Source organism: Nomascus leucogenys, chromosome 10 (assembly GCF_006542625.1).
Source record: "Nomascus leucogenys isolate Asia chromosome 10, Asia_NLE_v1, whole genome shotgun sequence".
Taxonomy (NCBI): Eukaryota; Metazoa; Chordata; class Mammalia; order Primates; family Hylobatidae; genus Nomascus; species Nomascus leucogenys.
This window is the reverse complement of record NC_044390.1, coordinates 79,400,082-79,415,381: the sequence shown is the minus strand read 5'-3', so window position 1 is coordinate 79,415,381 and position 15,300 is coordinate 79,400,082. Positions and strand designations below refer to the sequence as shown.

The 15,300-nt window shown below is 41.6% G+C and overlaps 1 protein-coding gene across 11 annotated transcripts in view; it reads left to right on the top strand.

Annotated features, from left to right (window-relative positions):
* Window positions 1–15,300, top strand: part of HECTD4 (HECT domain E3 ubiquitin protein ligase 4) — a 225,759-nt gene that overhangs the window by 137,840 nt on the left and 72,619 nt on the right. For all 11 annotated transcript variants that reach the window (XM_030821429.1, XM_030821424.1, XM_030821426.1 and 8 more), the window contains exons 26-37: window positions 470–662; window positions 811–915; window positions 1,454–1,542; window positions 1,927–2,102; window positions 4,940–5,075; window positions 5,188–5,329; window positions 5,433–5,599; window positions 8,919–9,065; window positions 9,717–9,901; window positions 11,888–12,041; window positions 13,202–13,482; window positions 13,722–13,911. In XM_030821429.1, coding sequence (XP_030677289.1) covers window positions 470–662; window positions 811–915; window positions 1,454–1,542; window positions 1,927–2,102; window positions 4,940–5,075; window positions 5,188–5,329; window positions 5,433–5,599; window positions 8,919–9,065; window positions 9,717–9,901; window positions 11,888–12,041; window positions 13,202–13,482; window positions 13,722–13,911 — 1,965 coding nt within the window. The remainder of the gene's footprint in view (window positions 1–469; window positions 663–810; window positions 916–1,453; window positions 1,543–1,926; window positions 2,103–4,939; window positions 5,076–5,187; window positions 5,330–5,432; window positions 5,600–8,918; window positions 9,066–9,716; window positions 9,902–11,887; window positions 12,042–13,201; window positions 13,483–13,721; window positions 13,912–15,300) is intronic.

Genomic DNA, 15,300 nt, shown 5'->3' with positions numbered 1-15,300 from the left:
ATACCTCTTACTCTATTGTAATAAAGGAGGTGTGATGAATATTTAATATCTTTAGATCAAAGCCTAAGTTCTCCAACCTATAAAATACTATCTTGGGCCTGGGGCATGGTGGCTCATGCCTGTAATCCCAATACTTTGGGAGGCCAAGTCAGGAGGATCGCTTGAGCCCAGGAGTTCAAGACCAGCCTGAGCAACATAGTGAGAAACCGCCACCCTAAATTTTTTTTTCTTAAATTAGCTGAGCATGGCAGCATGCACCTGTAGTCTCAGCTACCCAGGAGGCTGAGGCAGGAGGATCCCTTGAGCCCAGGAGTTTGAGGCTGCAGTGAGCCATGATTGCTCCACTGAACTGCAGCCTAGGTGACAGAGGGAGACCCTGTCTCTAAAAAAATAAAAAATAAAAATAAAATACAGTATTGAGAAGCTGAGAGCATGGCATATATCTGACTGATTTCCATTGTGATCACAGAGAAGTGATTCAGCCAGACGTGATGGAAGAAATGGTGGTATCTTGTGTTATTAAGCACTTGAACTTGGTTGATGCACTGCAGTCTCTAATAAATTTCCAGTATCAAGAGGAACATGCTGAAGAATATGATTTATTATGTAAAATTATGGGAGAGACCTTTAAGAAGCTCAATGCCATGGAGAGACAGCTGCAGGTAAATGTCTGATAACTGCTGGAAATAATTTCTTTTATGAAAATTTAAAGAAATTTAGAATGTGATCTAATTTTTAAAATTACTATTGTGGCTAAAATTTTGAATTGTACTTGTTTTTATTTTGCATCCATTTTAATGTATTTATTAGAGTGTTGCAGAACTGGAACAAAAATGGCAAAGTGAAGTTGATGATGCCATGCAGGGGAAACTGGAGAACAACATGCCTTTCTTTTATGATTACCATTTTAATGAGGTGAGCAAAGTGTATGATTTGTCACTGGGGCATTGCCATTTAGAGAGCAAAGGTATATACTCTGTGTGTGTGTGTGTGTGTGTGTGTGTGTGTGTGTGTGTGTGTGTGTAGAAGTAAAATAATGTCATTTCCTAAAATGTTGCACACTCCAAAAACATACCCATTCTTTAAAAGAGGTTAAATGAAAATTGATTAGATCAGCATGCAGTATACAAATAATTACTCATTAGGTTTTTTTTTTAACTGATTAATAGTTTTATAAAGATATATAAAGAAGTTGTCATCATGGTCAAATTTTGCTTTCAAGCCTTAAAAAACAAAAAATAGGCAAAATTATAAGCCCTGAAAGAATTCCCAGAAAGTAGTCAATGCCATTTTTAATCATTAAAATATCAAATAATAACTTACAAATGAGTTTCAAGCATAGAAATGTGGACCAAAGGTGGTGGTTTTTCTCTGAAATTTTCTGTTCATTTTAATATATGTATAGTAAAACTTGGTTCTTGCAGATCCTGCATACCATCTTTTTTTTCTTTAGAACAAAATGAAAGAACTAGAACTTTTATGTTCAATGAAGGAAGTCTCCTTTGATGGGAATGATCTTGAAAACATGGTCCTATCACTGAGGTTAGTCGTATTAATAACTATTAAGGCTATTATCACCTTGATGCTCAAAACACATTGTAAAGGTCTAGTCTCTTAATAGATATATTTTTTAATGTTGTGAATTTACTAAATATTTTAGAGTTGGAACTCATTTGGTAAATTGGAAATTTTGGTTTTAGCCTTCAAAAGTTAGCATAGGCATTTGAAACAGAAAAAGGAACCAGAAGTGGCCAGAGTTGCTAACACTGTTCCTTGGATGAGGAAACAGGGAAGTAAGCAGTATTGATTAGGTTACTTTTGCTTAGTTTCCCCTGTGTCTTTGCTTACTCTTTGTAAACATTTTTTTTAATAGTTGTTTTTGGTAAGCTAGAGAACAACTCAATGCACATCAGTCTTTCTTTATAGGGAGAAGTTCCTACAAGAAGTGAATTCTCTTATTCAGAAACCCTCACACCCACTGGCTAAAACAAAGACGTTAGTGAAGAGTTTAATGAACCGAGCCGAGCTGTTGCTGCATGTCACCATCGCGGCCCAGTCGGGCCTCACGAGAAGCATCTCTGGGACCCCTGCTGAAACACCAGGTACTGCTCAAAGATAGCCCCTAAACGGCTTCTGATCCTACTCTGTTCATATAAGACACATCAGCTATATTTTGAAAAATTCACTCTTGGGTACTCTGAGACAGGAAAACAAAAGGAAATTTTAACATATTTAATTTTGCCTTATACTTTGTCTACAAAGCACCTGAGTGACAAAAGAAAAACAAAGAAATACTTGTATGTCATTAAATTCCTGTGGTCAACTTCTTGTTTTCTTTATTTTATTTTATTTTTTGAGACTGAGTCTTGCTCTGTTGCCCAGGCTGGAGTGCAGTGGTGCAATCTTGGCTCACCAGAACCTCCACCTCTCGGGTTCAAGCAATTCTTCTGCTTCAGTCTCCCTAGTAGCTGGGATTACAGGCGCGTGCCACCACGTCTGGCTAATTTTTGTATTTTTAGTAGAGACAGGGTTTCACTATGTTGGCTAGGTTGGTCTCGAACTCCTGACCTCAGGTGATCCGCCCGCCTTGGCCTCCCAACATGCTAGGATTACAGGTGTGAGCCACTGTGACCGTTTTTGTTTTCATACATATGTAATTATATTTCATAGTAACATATACAATTAGTCAACATCATGAATCTTGTAACATCATTTTTTCCTCTTTACTTGAAGCTGAGTTTGCATTTCATCTTTGGTAATTATGTGGAACCTTGTGGTATGACTTCCTGGGAATTAACTTTTTCTAGGTCACATTTATTTTTTATTTTTATTTTTTTACTTTTTTGAGACGGAGTGTCGCTCTGTTGCCCGGGCTGGAGTGTGGTGGCACAATCTCTGCTCACTGCAGTCTCTGTCTCCCAGGTTCAAGCGATTCTTCTGCCTCAGCTTCCCAGGTAGGTGGGATTACAGGCGCTCACCACCATGCCCGGCTAATTTTTGTATTTTTAGTAGAGACAGGATTTTGCTATGTTGGCCAGGCTGGTCTTGAACTCCTGACCTCAGGTGATCTGACCACCTCAGCCTCCCAAAGTGCTGGGATTACAGGGGTGAGCCACCACGCCCGGCCTAGGTCACATTTTAATTGTTAGCCTAAAAATGCATCTCTCAGGAAAATCATTGAGTCTTCTTACTTAAGACAGGATCTGTAACATGGCACAGCCCACAAGCATTCATTATTAACCTGAGAGATAAAGTTAAATAAACATGTTCTTAAATGAAAGAATCCATGTTACATAGCCCCATTGCCCAGTGGGCAGTAGGGAGCAGGCAAACTTGTTTTCATCCCATCTGGTCATCTAAGGCTCTTACTTGGGATTCGAAGTCTAGGAGGACTCCCAGGGTCTCACTCTCTAATACAGGTTCTCCCTGAGAACTTTGGGGGAAGACACAGGTTTGGGAGAAAGTGTGTGGTACAATCACATGCTGGGATGGTCTGCTATACACATAAGCCCTTGTTAAAGGTCCTATATATAGACCTGACTACTTAGTAAGGCTGTTAGTACTGTCCCAGATGCTCTTGATCTCAGAGATAACAGTATCTTCAAAAATTATACTTTTTTTATATTTAAGCTGTCTAACCACTCTTAAGACAGATACAAAATGGTTTTCTCAGCTGGGCACGGTGGCTTATGCCTGTAATCCCAGAACTTTGGGAGGCCAAGGCAGGAGGATCGCTTAGACCAGGAGTTCAAGACCAGGCTTTGCCACATAGCAGGACCTGGTCTCTACAAAAAAATATAAAACTTAGCCAGTCATGGTGGCATGCACCTGTAATCCCAGCTACTTGGGAGCCTGAGTTGGGAGGATTGCTTGAGTCCAGGAGTTCAAGGCTGCAGTAAGCCATGATTGTAGCACTGCACTTCAGCCTGGGCAACAGAGCAAGACCCTGTCTCTAAATAAATAAATTAGTGAAAATTTTAGAAAAATAAAACAAAATTTTTTTTTCTGCACTTTCTTATCATCTTTTTTTCTTAGCTAGTCTTGACATAGAGTTTTATCTTCTTCCATTTAAGGATTGTTTTATAAAACATCTATTTCCCTGGACAGGGTTAAGGAGTATATCTTATAGAAAGACCCGTTCAGATTCCAACTCAAGTGTGATATTTATTCCTACCAACTATGATCAAAGCAGAGGTATCATTAAATGACAGTAAATCAGTTAAATAAATCTGGGGTTAAAGTGGGGGAAAAGGCCATCTCTGAAAAAAATGGATTTGGATGTATTTGAATTAAGAACTTTGGACCAGGTGTGGTAGCTCACCCCTGTAATCCTGGCATTTTGGGAGGCCAAGGTGGGCAGATCACTTGAAATCAGGAGTTCGAGACCAGCCTGGCCAACATGGCGAAACACTGTCTCTACTAAAAAAATACAAAAGTTACCTGGGGGTGGTGGTGCACACCTGTAATTGCAGCTACTTGGGAGGCTGAAGCAGGAGAATCGCTTGAACTTGGGAGATGAAGGTTGCAGAAAGCCGAGATCACACCACTGCACTGCATCCTGGGTGACAGAGCGAGACCCATCTCAAAAAAAAAAGAAATTTGTGCTTTCCGGCAATACTTTCTGTGTCTTCTGTTGCTTTTTAGAATGCTTACGTTAAAGTGAACATTGATAGCTATGAAATTCAATGAATTTTTTAGCTTTTCTTTGGAAAACCAATTTAATAAAAAGATTTTAATTTTTTTAAGTTAAAATAATTTTTAACCTAATACTTAGGTTAAAAAATTGATGTAAAAACCATCAGTATGCTGTGCTAGCGAGATTGGTGGCTGAACTGTGATAGAAAGCAAAGATACACTTAGACTGTTGGGTAGTTCTGTGTTGCATTTGGCTGTTGTACAGATAGCAGAAATGTCAGCCTTTTTATTCCTTTTTTTCCAGCTTGTAAATCAGCTTCTGAAACAAAAGTGATATCTCACGCTGTCAGGCAGCCTGTTTTTCTTCGCAGCATGTCAGCTCCTTCTGACCTGGAAATGATTGGTAATGAAGATTTGGAATTTACTAGAGCAAATCAGAGGTAAATGGCTAATGGCCAGGGTTGGGTTCCCACATGCAGCTGAATGCATTCATCAAAACAAGCTCCCTGAGTGTGTTTCTCGTCTTGCCAGTCTGTTCTGTGTTCCCCGTAGGCGTCGCCACGTGACCAGCCACCGCAGCAGCTCCTTTACACTCCTGCAGTCGCTGGCCATTGAGGACAGCAGGGACAAGCCCACCTACAGCGTCCTGCTAGGGCAGCTGTTTGCTTTCATCGGCACCAACCCTGACCAAGCTGTATGTCACATTTTGCGGGCTCCAGATGAATAGCACCTAACAGCATGCGGGGTCTTGCGGCAGTTAGCAGGAGTCAAGTGTCCCTCCTTCTTGTGCATTTCAGGTGTCCAGCAGCAGTTTTCTTTTGGCTGCACAGACAAGGTGGCGGCGGGGAAACACTCGCAAGCAGGCACTGGTGCACATGCGGGAATTGCTGACAGCTGCCGTGCGAGTCGGGGGAGTGACGCATCTTGTGGGTCCAGTGACAATGGTCCTTCAGGGAGGACCCAGGTTAGTTGTTTCTGTTAGTTTATACTGTCCTTTCTAGAATGGTCAGAGCCATTCCAAAGATATTCTTGGGTCCCAAACATAGGCGGTAGTATTTGCTAATGCTTTCCTCTAAAATATTTATATAAAAGTGGTACATGATCTTGCAAAAAACTCAACATGTTAATAGAACGTAAAACCCTCGGTATTCACCTTCTTCTCCTGAATTCCATTCTGTCCATTAAGAGCTCATTACAGCAACCATACATGAATAAGCAGCTGTATAATTATTTTTGTACACATAAATGTGTTTGTGTGTAAATTTTTTTCAACTTAATTCAGATTATATTATCCCTGCCTTTCTATAACCATGGTTGTTTTGCTCAGTATGTCTTAGATATCTCAGATATCTGTGTTTTCGTATCAGCACATATAGGTCTGGTCTGCTTTATCTTTTTTTTATTTGACACAGAGTCTCACTCTGTCACCAAGGCTGGAATGCAGTGGCACGATCTTGGCTCATGGCAGCCTCCGCCTCCCGGGTTCAAGTGATTCTCGTGCCTCAACCTCCCAAGTAGCTGGGATTACAGGCACATGCCACCACACCTGGCTAATTTTTATATTTTTAGTAGAGATGGGGTTTCACCGTGTTGGCCAGGCTGGTCTCAAACTCCCTACCTCAGGTGATCTGCCTGCCTCGGCCTCCCAAAGTGCTGTGATTACAGGCATGAGCCACCGTGCCCAGCCTTTTTTGTTTTTTTTAAACAGATTCTCGTTCTGTCACCCAAGCTGGCATGCAATGGCATGATCATGGCTCACTGCAGCCTTGACCTCCCCAGGCTCAAGCGATCCTCCCACCTCAGCCTCCCAAGTAGCTGGGACTATAGGTGCATACCACCACACCTAGCTAATATATTTATTTTTTGTGGAGACGGGGTCTTGCCATGTTGCCCAGGCTGGTCTCAAATTTCTGGGCTCAAGGGATCCTCCTGTCTCAGTCTCCCAGACTGCTGGGATTAAAGGCATGAGCCACCACACCTGGCTGCTTTAAGATTTTTAAGAGCTCATAGACTTTACATTATATAGATGACCTTTTCTAAAAAAATTAACTCATCCTCTGCTGATGGACACATAGGTTCATTTGTCTTTATTTCTTTTGTTTTTGTTTTGTTTTGTTTTTGCATTAACAACCTCCTTTTACCTATATTTTTATATTTTTCCATGACTGTTATTACTGAACCAATTTCTAAAAATGTAATCATAGATACTAACTCTGAAGATGATTTTATAACTCATTTGTGAGTTGTTCTATATGAGCTTCCTATTGGTCTTCAAAGATCTTCAAGTAGAAATAGAAAACGCATTTCTCTACAAGCCCTGGACTGGAGCTGCTGGAGGCTGCTGTGCTTTCTGACAGTTCTTTGAGGAATTCTGGCCAACAGGCAGAGAGGGTCCAGTGGCTGGAGGAAAATGGGTTAATTAAGAGCTGAAGTGAGTATCTTGAGAAATCTTGAGATCCTCCCACCTCAGCCTTCCAAGTAGCTGGGACTACAGGAGAGGTCAGACTATTCTTTGGAAACAAGTCCAAAATTTCAGTGGCTTAAAAGTCAAAATTTTGTTGGGCCCAGTGGCTCATACCTATAATCCCAACACTTAAGGAGGCCAAGGCAGGAGGATCACTTGAGGCCAGGAGTTCAAGACCAGCCTGGGCAATATAGTGAGACCTTGTCTCTACAAAAAAGAAAAAATTAGCTGGAGTGGTGGGGCATGCCTGTGGTCCCGGCTACTGGGGAAGCTGAGGCAGGAAGATCGCTTGAGGCCAGGAGGTTGAGGCTGCAGTAAGCTATGATTGCACCACCCTGCACTTCAGCCTGGGCAACAGAGCAAAACCTTGTCACAAAAAAATGAAGAAGACAAAATTTTAGGTCTTGCTTCTGTTCATGATGGGTTCATGCTGGCTCATGGTAATCACAGAGGAGGAAACCATCACCTTGAGAGCTGCCAGGCTCCTTGTCAGCACTCTGGCTCATAGACCAGACTTGTCACTGCCCAGCCAACCACAGGGTGCCCAGAAAGAAATAGTGAAAAGCCCTAATGATTACCACAGCCTATTTCTAGAATTTAATTTCTCCCTAAAACTGGCAGCACTAGTCCTTTTTCCCTCGATTATTGTCATTTGTCAGAAAGTTGAAAAAAAAATGTAGAAAATGCCAAAAAATAAAATGAAAATCACCTACAAGTACACCCTCTTAAGATAACATCTGTTAATACTTTAGTGTCTGTGTTCTAACTGTAGATGTCTCCTGTAGTGTTCTTAGTGGTTCTGTAGCACTGCATTATATGCTTGAAACTTTAACAAATTCCCTATTTTTGAACATTAGGTTTTGCTTGTTTGTTTTTGCTTTTATAAACAATACTATGTTGCATGTCTTTGTAGATAAATCCTGATAGTTTCAGTTCTAAACTAATATTAATTGGTACAGAATCGGCCCTATGTTGTGTTTTTACATTGGGAAGGTTTTATTTTATATCAACTAGGCTTTCATCTTCTGCTAATAACTGAAGTGTGAACTCAAAAACAGGCACTTAGCTAATCCATTTGAGCCTTTGTTGTCTCATTGATAAAACTGCCTTGGCTAGGCACAGTGGCTCAGGCCTGTAATCCCAGCACTTTGGGAGTCCGAGATGGGAGGATTACTTGAGCTCAGTAGTTTGAAACCAGCCTGGGCAACATAGCAAAACATCATCTCTACTAAAAGTCAAAAAAATTAGCTGGATGTGGTGGTGTGCATCTGTGGTCCCAGCTACTTGGGAGGCAGAGGTGGGGAGGATCACCTGAGCTCAAGAGATCAAGGCTGCAGTGAGCTGTGATCGTACCACTGTACTCCAGCCCAGGTAACAGACCAAGACCCTGTCTCTAAAAAAAAAGAAAAGAAACTTTTAGTATTCAGTGCTACTTAGATTATTGTAGACGTGTCTGAAATAACTGGTTTCATGATCAAATAAGTTTGGAAAATGTTGAATGTCCTCTGCTTGTAGAGAGGCCATTCACTTTACCCTTACTGAAGGCTCTGAAAAGTCCTACAGTAGTCTGTTTTAATTTCCCTAACCCAGGATTTCCCAGACTTTTCTGGAGTGTAGACCACTGTTTTGGAGGCACACCTAAAACTTCTGCCCAGCAGTCTTGGATAGTTTGGGAAACACTGAGCTGGATGTTCTTCAAGATCCCTTCAGGGGATCTGGATTCATCCAGATACTCTAGAGTTTCTCAAGAGGCCTCTCCTGCTCAGCCACTCTTCTTGACGTGGTTCAGGAAGCCTGAGCTTTGGTTTCTCTTTCACAGAATTGAAGAACTCACATGTGGTGGGATGGTCGAGCAGGTCCAGGAAGCCTTTGGCGAGACCATGACCTCTGTTGTGTCTTTGTGTGCTCGTTACCCTATCGCTTGCGCAAATAGCATTGGACTCTTATGTACCATACCTTATACCAGGTAAGTGTGGAAAGGCCTTTTGTTATATGTAAGTTACACTGCAGTATAGTCGATTAAGTGAAAGTATTTTTAATTTTAAAAATTGGATTTTTTGCTTTCATTATCCAGAACTAGCTATACAAAACTTTTCTCCTGAAAGACACTTAAGGTTCCTATGTAAATTTCTTATTATTGAGTTCCTACATGACTAAATGCAGCCATTAGGATTATATTACATTGTGAAGATACAGAGGTTCAAAGAAAAATAAAAGGTCCCTAGGAAATTACTTACATATTTGGCAGAAATATTTTGCATATACACATTTATTTCCTCTCTTGGGTCACTTAGTTACTAATTTGAAGATGTCAAGCATTCATTGAATCCCCTTAGGACAAAATACATGATTTTTTTCCATCATGGCAACATTGAGTTGATTCCATCGAGTTTGCTTTGATATTGTATATAAACAAACCAGAATTTGAAGTTCCTTGTTAATGAAGGGAATCATCATTATAGGAAAATCATTTTGTGTTTGATTGCACATGGCAATATCCTAAGTTGTAGGGAAAGAACTGCACCAGCATGTTTTATGTCCCTTTGAACCTCACATGAGAGTTTCCTGAGTATTGGTCAGTTACGTTTATCTAGTGTAATCCATGACCCTTTGTCAGGAGCGAAGAGAAGTGCCTGGTACGCAGTGGCCTTGTGCAGCTCATGGATCGACTGTGTAGCTTGAGCAGTCAGACCGAGTCCAGCTCCAGTGAGAAACAGACCAAGAAGCAGAAGGTGGCCACCATGGCCTGGGCTGCCTTCCAGGTGCTTGCCAACCGCTGTGTTGAGTGGGAAAAAGAGGAAGGTGAGATGCTGGACTCCTTTCTAGAGCTCACTGATTTCTTCTATTGGTGTGTTAGTTTATTGGTTTTTTTATGCTAAATGAGAGAGAGAAAGGCTCTATTAAATGACATGATCAGATGGGTTAAATCAGTGGATGATTGCATGAGAGACTTTTCCTCAGTGTGGTTCTATGAAAACTTACAGCATTATGATGAGACTAAATGATATCCCTGTACCCTGAAGGAGTATAGTAATCCCAGGAAATTGAGAAGATATTTTTTTATTCTCTCCTTGTCAACACTGCTAACAGTTTCCAAATATATATTTTTTTAATTTAAAAAATTTATTAGATGCAAGGTCTGTCACCCAGGCTAGGGTACAGTGGTGCAATCATAGCTCACTGTAACCTTGACCTCCCTGGCTCATGTGATAAGAGATCCCCCAACTGCAGCCTCCCAAACAGGACTACAGGCGTACTCTACCATGCCCAGCTAATGTTTTTTTTTGTTGCTGTTGTTTGTTTTTAGAGATAGGATCTTGCTATGTTGCCCAGGTTGGTCTCAAATTCCTGGCCTCAAGCAGTCCTCACGCCTTGGCATTCAAAAAAACAAATATTTTTTGAAGTGGCTTTTCAGTTGCATTTTCAAGGTGATGTTTCCAAATTTTATTTTTAGTGACCAATCCAAATAAAAAGTAAACCTGGGCTGGGTGCAGTTACATGTGCCTATAGTCCCAGCCACTCAGAAGGCTGAAGTGGGAAGATTGCTTGAGCCAGGGAGGTCGAGGCTGCAGTGAGCTGTGATCATGCCACTACACTCCCTGGGCAACAGAGCGAGACCCTGTTTCAAAAAAAAAGTGAACTTGAAGGATAAATTTCCCAATAAGGTTCCAGGCCTGTGTATATAACTTGTTTATTTATCTGTTTATTTGTTCACGATGCATTTTAATGTCTTGAGAGTCTATTATATGCCAGGCAGAAGAATGTCTTGAGAGTCTATTATATGCCAGGCAGAAGATAAGGCATTATTCCTCCCTTAAAAATATGGTCTGGCATAGGCTGGGCACAGTGGCTCACGCCTGTAATCCCGCACTTTGGGAGGCTGAGGAGGGCAGATCACCTGAGGTCAGGGGTTCGAGACCAGCCTGACCAACATGGAGAAACCCTGTCTCTACTAAAAATACAAAATTAGCCGGGCATGGTGGCACATGCCTGTAATCCCAGCTGCTAGGGAGGGTGAGGCAGAATTGCTTGAACCTGGGAGGCGGAGGTTGCGGTGAACCGAGATCGTGCCATTGCACTCCAGCCTGGGCAACAAGAGCGAAACTCCGTCTCAAAAAAAAAAAAAAAAAAAAAGGTCTGACAGGGAAATAGACCAATAAGCAAATACTTATAGTGTAATCAGTGCCACAACTGAGGCAGATAGGAAGTGCAGTGGGAGTGTAGAGGTCCCAGAGACCAGCTGTGCTAGGGATCCAGCAAAGCTTCCCAGAGAAGGTGACAGGGGAGTTACTCTTGAAGGATGGAGAAGACTTTCGAGCAGAACAGTGTGTATAGACTCAGGGATCTAAAAGAGCATGGAAAGTTCAGGAAACAACAAATACTTTTTCATAACTTTTACATGCTTGGGAGGTTCTGGAACTATGGTGAACATGGAAGAATCCAGAAAGGTCTTTCATTGTGTTTGGGAAAGTATGAGTTAAGAAATCAAGATGTTTTCATCACCAGTGAAATAGTGATTCTTCCCTATCAATCAAAGTATGTTCTTTGGTTATGTATGGATTAATCATACTCAATTTTCATTAATAGTAATGTCTACCCCCAACATTGAGTTATTTTTAAAATAACTATTATCCTTTTTATGTATAGATATTATCTAATGAGGAGACACTATAGATGGTTCATGAAACATTAAGCAAGATAAATGGATAAGGCTCGCCACCCCCTCAGGCTCACCATGGCACCCTTAGGTTTTCACCAAGGTCTTTTTTTCTTTCTTTAACTGTGAAGGTGGCTCCACAGAGGCTGTGCACTCAGGTCTGGCCCGGCAGGTGTCCAGCCTTCTCACTAACCATCTTGCCCGAGCCACAGAGTGCTGTGGCAACCAGGCTGCTGGGAATGATGCGCTCCAGGATGTCCTCAGTCTTCTCAATGATCTCTCAAGGTATGCAAGGTCCAGCCTGGAGCTCTGGGAGAAGCTGGCTTTCCTCTTGAACGATTGGGGTTTCTTTTGGTGGTGGTTGTCTTTTTGAAATAGCCAAATTACTAGGCCATTTTTGACACACTCTTGCCTCAAAAAGATAATGGAGGATAAAGTCGTTGAAACATAGTATTTAGTTCCAAAATATAAGGATTATTTAGGTGAATAGCTAAATTTTAAAATAATATATTATCATTTGCTTTAATACCTTACTGATAGCAGCTGCTAACCCTTCCCATAGATGCAGTTGTATTCATTAACCAAAAATCTTACCCCCATTATAGCAAGATTAAAGAGTAATGAGTCAGGGCCTATAATTAACTCACTTTCTCATGCTGTGTCTTTAAAAGAAGATATTCTGTGCTGGTTGTATACTCCCTGTGTGAGCCATGAGGCCCATAAAATATCCACGTATGACTGACTGAATGTTATTTAGCTTTCTTGGAATGTAACAGTTTTAGCTGTGGCAGATCCTAGAACACTGAAGCCTGTACAACACTGTGTGATAGCTTTGGTCCTGAGGTACTCATTAAGAAAGAATAAATAACATCAATTCCAAAGAGAACTATTTACAAGTTAATCTCTGTTCCCAGATCCAGTCATTCTCCCTAGCAATCATTTATTATAGAATACTTCTCCCCTCTCCCTTAACCTGGTTTACCAGGATCCAAGCCCCCATTCTTTCTGTAACCTCAAAATGGTAGAAAAGCTTCTGTAACTCATGGGAAATTGAGTCTTTACTCTGAAGGCTCCTGTGTATACATGTTAAATAAATTTGTGTCTTTTTTCCTATTAAAAAAATGAAAGAATAAATGACAAACTGAAAAGCTCTTAGTTTGAGTTTCTAAGTCTCAGTGCTCCATGAATCACTCTAAATTTAGGATCTCAAGTAAACATCAGAGATCAGAAAATATTCAAAAATCTTTCTTTTTAAGTATTAGTGTTGTTTGGTTTCATCAAATGTTTCCAAAATTCTTAATTCTTCACAGAAGCATAGTGCCAAATTCACGTCTTCCTCATGAAATCAGATTTCATTGGTTTGTTTCATTCAGAGAACTATTGCTTCTGAATGTCTATAGATCAACATTTCTAGCACTGTTTACCTTTTCTTCCTTTCTTCCCAGGAGCCACATAGGTAAAGCCATCCTGAGCCAGCCAGCTTGTGTGTCCAAACTCCTTTCCCTGCTGCTTGACCAACGCCCGTCTCCAAAGCTGGTCCTTATTATTCTCCAGCTGTGCCGGGCAGCGCTGCCCCTGATGAGCGTGGAAGACTGTGGAAATGTGGAGCTCCCACCCTGGAGCTACTCTGTCCCCTCCTTAAACAGTGAGCAGGAGGATCCCAGCGACCCAGCTTCCAAGATCGCCTCCTTGCTCTTAGCAAAGCTGGCAGATTATGTGGTTCCAGGTGAGAAGTTCCTCAGCAGGAGAGTAGCATGGCAGTGCAGCCTTCCTGTGCCCAGTCAGGTCCCCCTTGCATCTGTGCTTCCTGTGATGAAAGAGTGAGTGACAGAGAAGGGAGCGGGGACAGGGGAATGGAGAAGGAGGAAGAGAGATTCCAAATCCCAAACCATTATTTTTCATTTTAGCAGAGCCGCCAAAACAACACTGCAGTTTTCCTGAATGAGCTTTGTTTTTTGCTTAAAGGATGTCAGACAGTTCTTTCTCCAACCGCTTCTGAACCTGACACCACATTGACAAAAACCAGTCCCAAGAATTCCTTGAAAGGAGATAAAGATCCTGGAGAAGAGAGTGAGGCTGTGGATGGCAAGCTCTCGATATTTATCCACAAGCGGGAAGACCAGTCATCCCATGAAGTCCTCCAGCCATTGCTAAGGTGACCATAATGATTGTGATAGATACACGTCCTCAAGCACCACCCATGTCACAGGCACGGTGCTAAGTAAGCCCTGTACATGTATCGACTGCCTCGGCCCTCTTTACACCCCTTTCAGGTAGACACTGTCACTGTGATTCCTGTGGTGACACGGAAAGAAAGAAACTGAGGCAGAGCTGAAATGCAGATGTAGTCTTCTCTGACCACAGAACCCAAGCTCTGAACCACAACTTGATACTGTCTCTCTAAGCACAACTGAGAGCTAAAGCCATGTGGACGATGTATTATTGTCTATGGGAAGTCTCCAGTGTGACTTGGGCTTTGAGAAGGAATAATGCAGTTTGATTTTTAGTTGTTGGCATCCTTCAGCTGTTGGTAAATTTAGGTAAACTCCAACTCATTGACTGTGAGCTGGAGAAACGAGACACTTTTTTAAACCTTTAATTAGTTGAAGTATGAAATGGTATGATTACTGAAGAAGGAAGTAAAATTATAATCACTGTCCAAATATTACAAACCTGCAGGGCTTTGTTAGTGGGATCCAGGGCAACAGGAAGGCTTGCCACATAGCACAAGGGAATTCAGAACAGGTATTTATGTCTCAGATGGAAGAGGCCTCTCTTTACTTAAATGATCTGACGATGTTGTCATCCTCATAATTGAATCCCCTGTCTGCCATTATGGCAACCGAAAACACTAATGGGACCATGGTGTAAACTAAGTGGGATTATGGCAAGTCAGAGCTTATATGAGGAAATCTCCAAGAAACATTCCTGGACATTTCTATGCATCATAGTACAAATTTGGTGAAAGATTTTTTTTTTGGAGAGCCAAGTTCAGGAGGCTGGGGAAGCTGAACTATTAGAAAGGAAGATCCAGTCATTCGCCAAGGGATCACATCTGTGGTGTCATTAAAGTTCCATCTCCTTGGGGTTTAGATGATGTCCTCAGGCCCTGCTTTTGTTCTGGGTTCATGTCAGTTTTTCATTTTGTGCATTATTTTCATCTGGATTTCTAGATACCCTTACAACTCTAAAAACACTGTTGTTTTGGGCCCTAAAGTGATATAATTAAGCAGTAATAAATTATTTCCTTTTTGAAAAATTGAGTCTTAAATTGTGGATTTTAAAAGCTAGTGTTAGAGGGCCAGGCATGGTGGCTCATGCCGGTAATCCCAGTGCTTTAGGAGTCCAAGGCAGGAGGATGGCTTGAGCCCAGGAGTTTGAGATGAGCCTGGGCAACATAGTGAGATCCCATCTCTTCAAAAAATACAAAAATTAGCCAAGCATAGTGGCATGAACCTGTGGTCCCAGCATTTGGGAGGCTGAAGTGGGAGAATCACCTGAACCTAGGGAGATCGAGACTGCAGTGAGCTGTGATCACGCCACT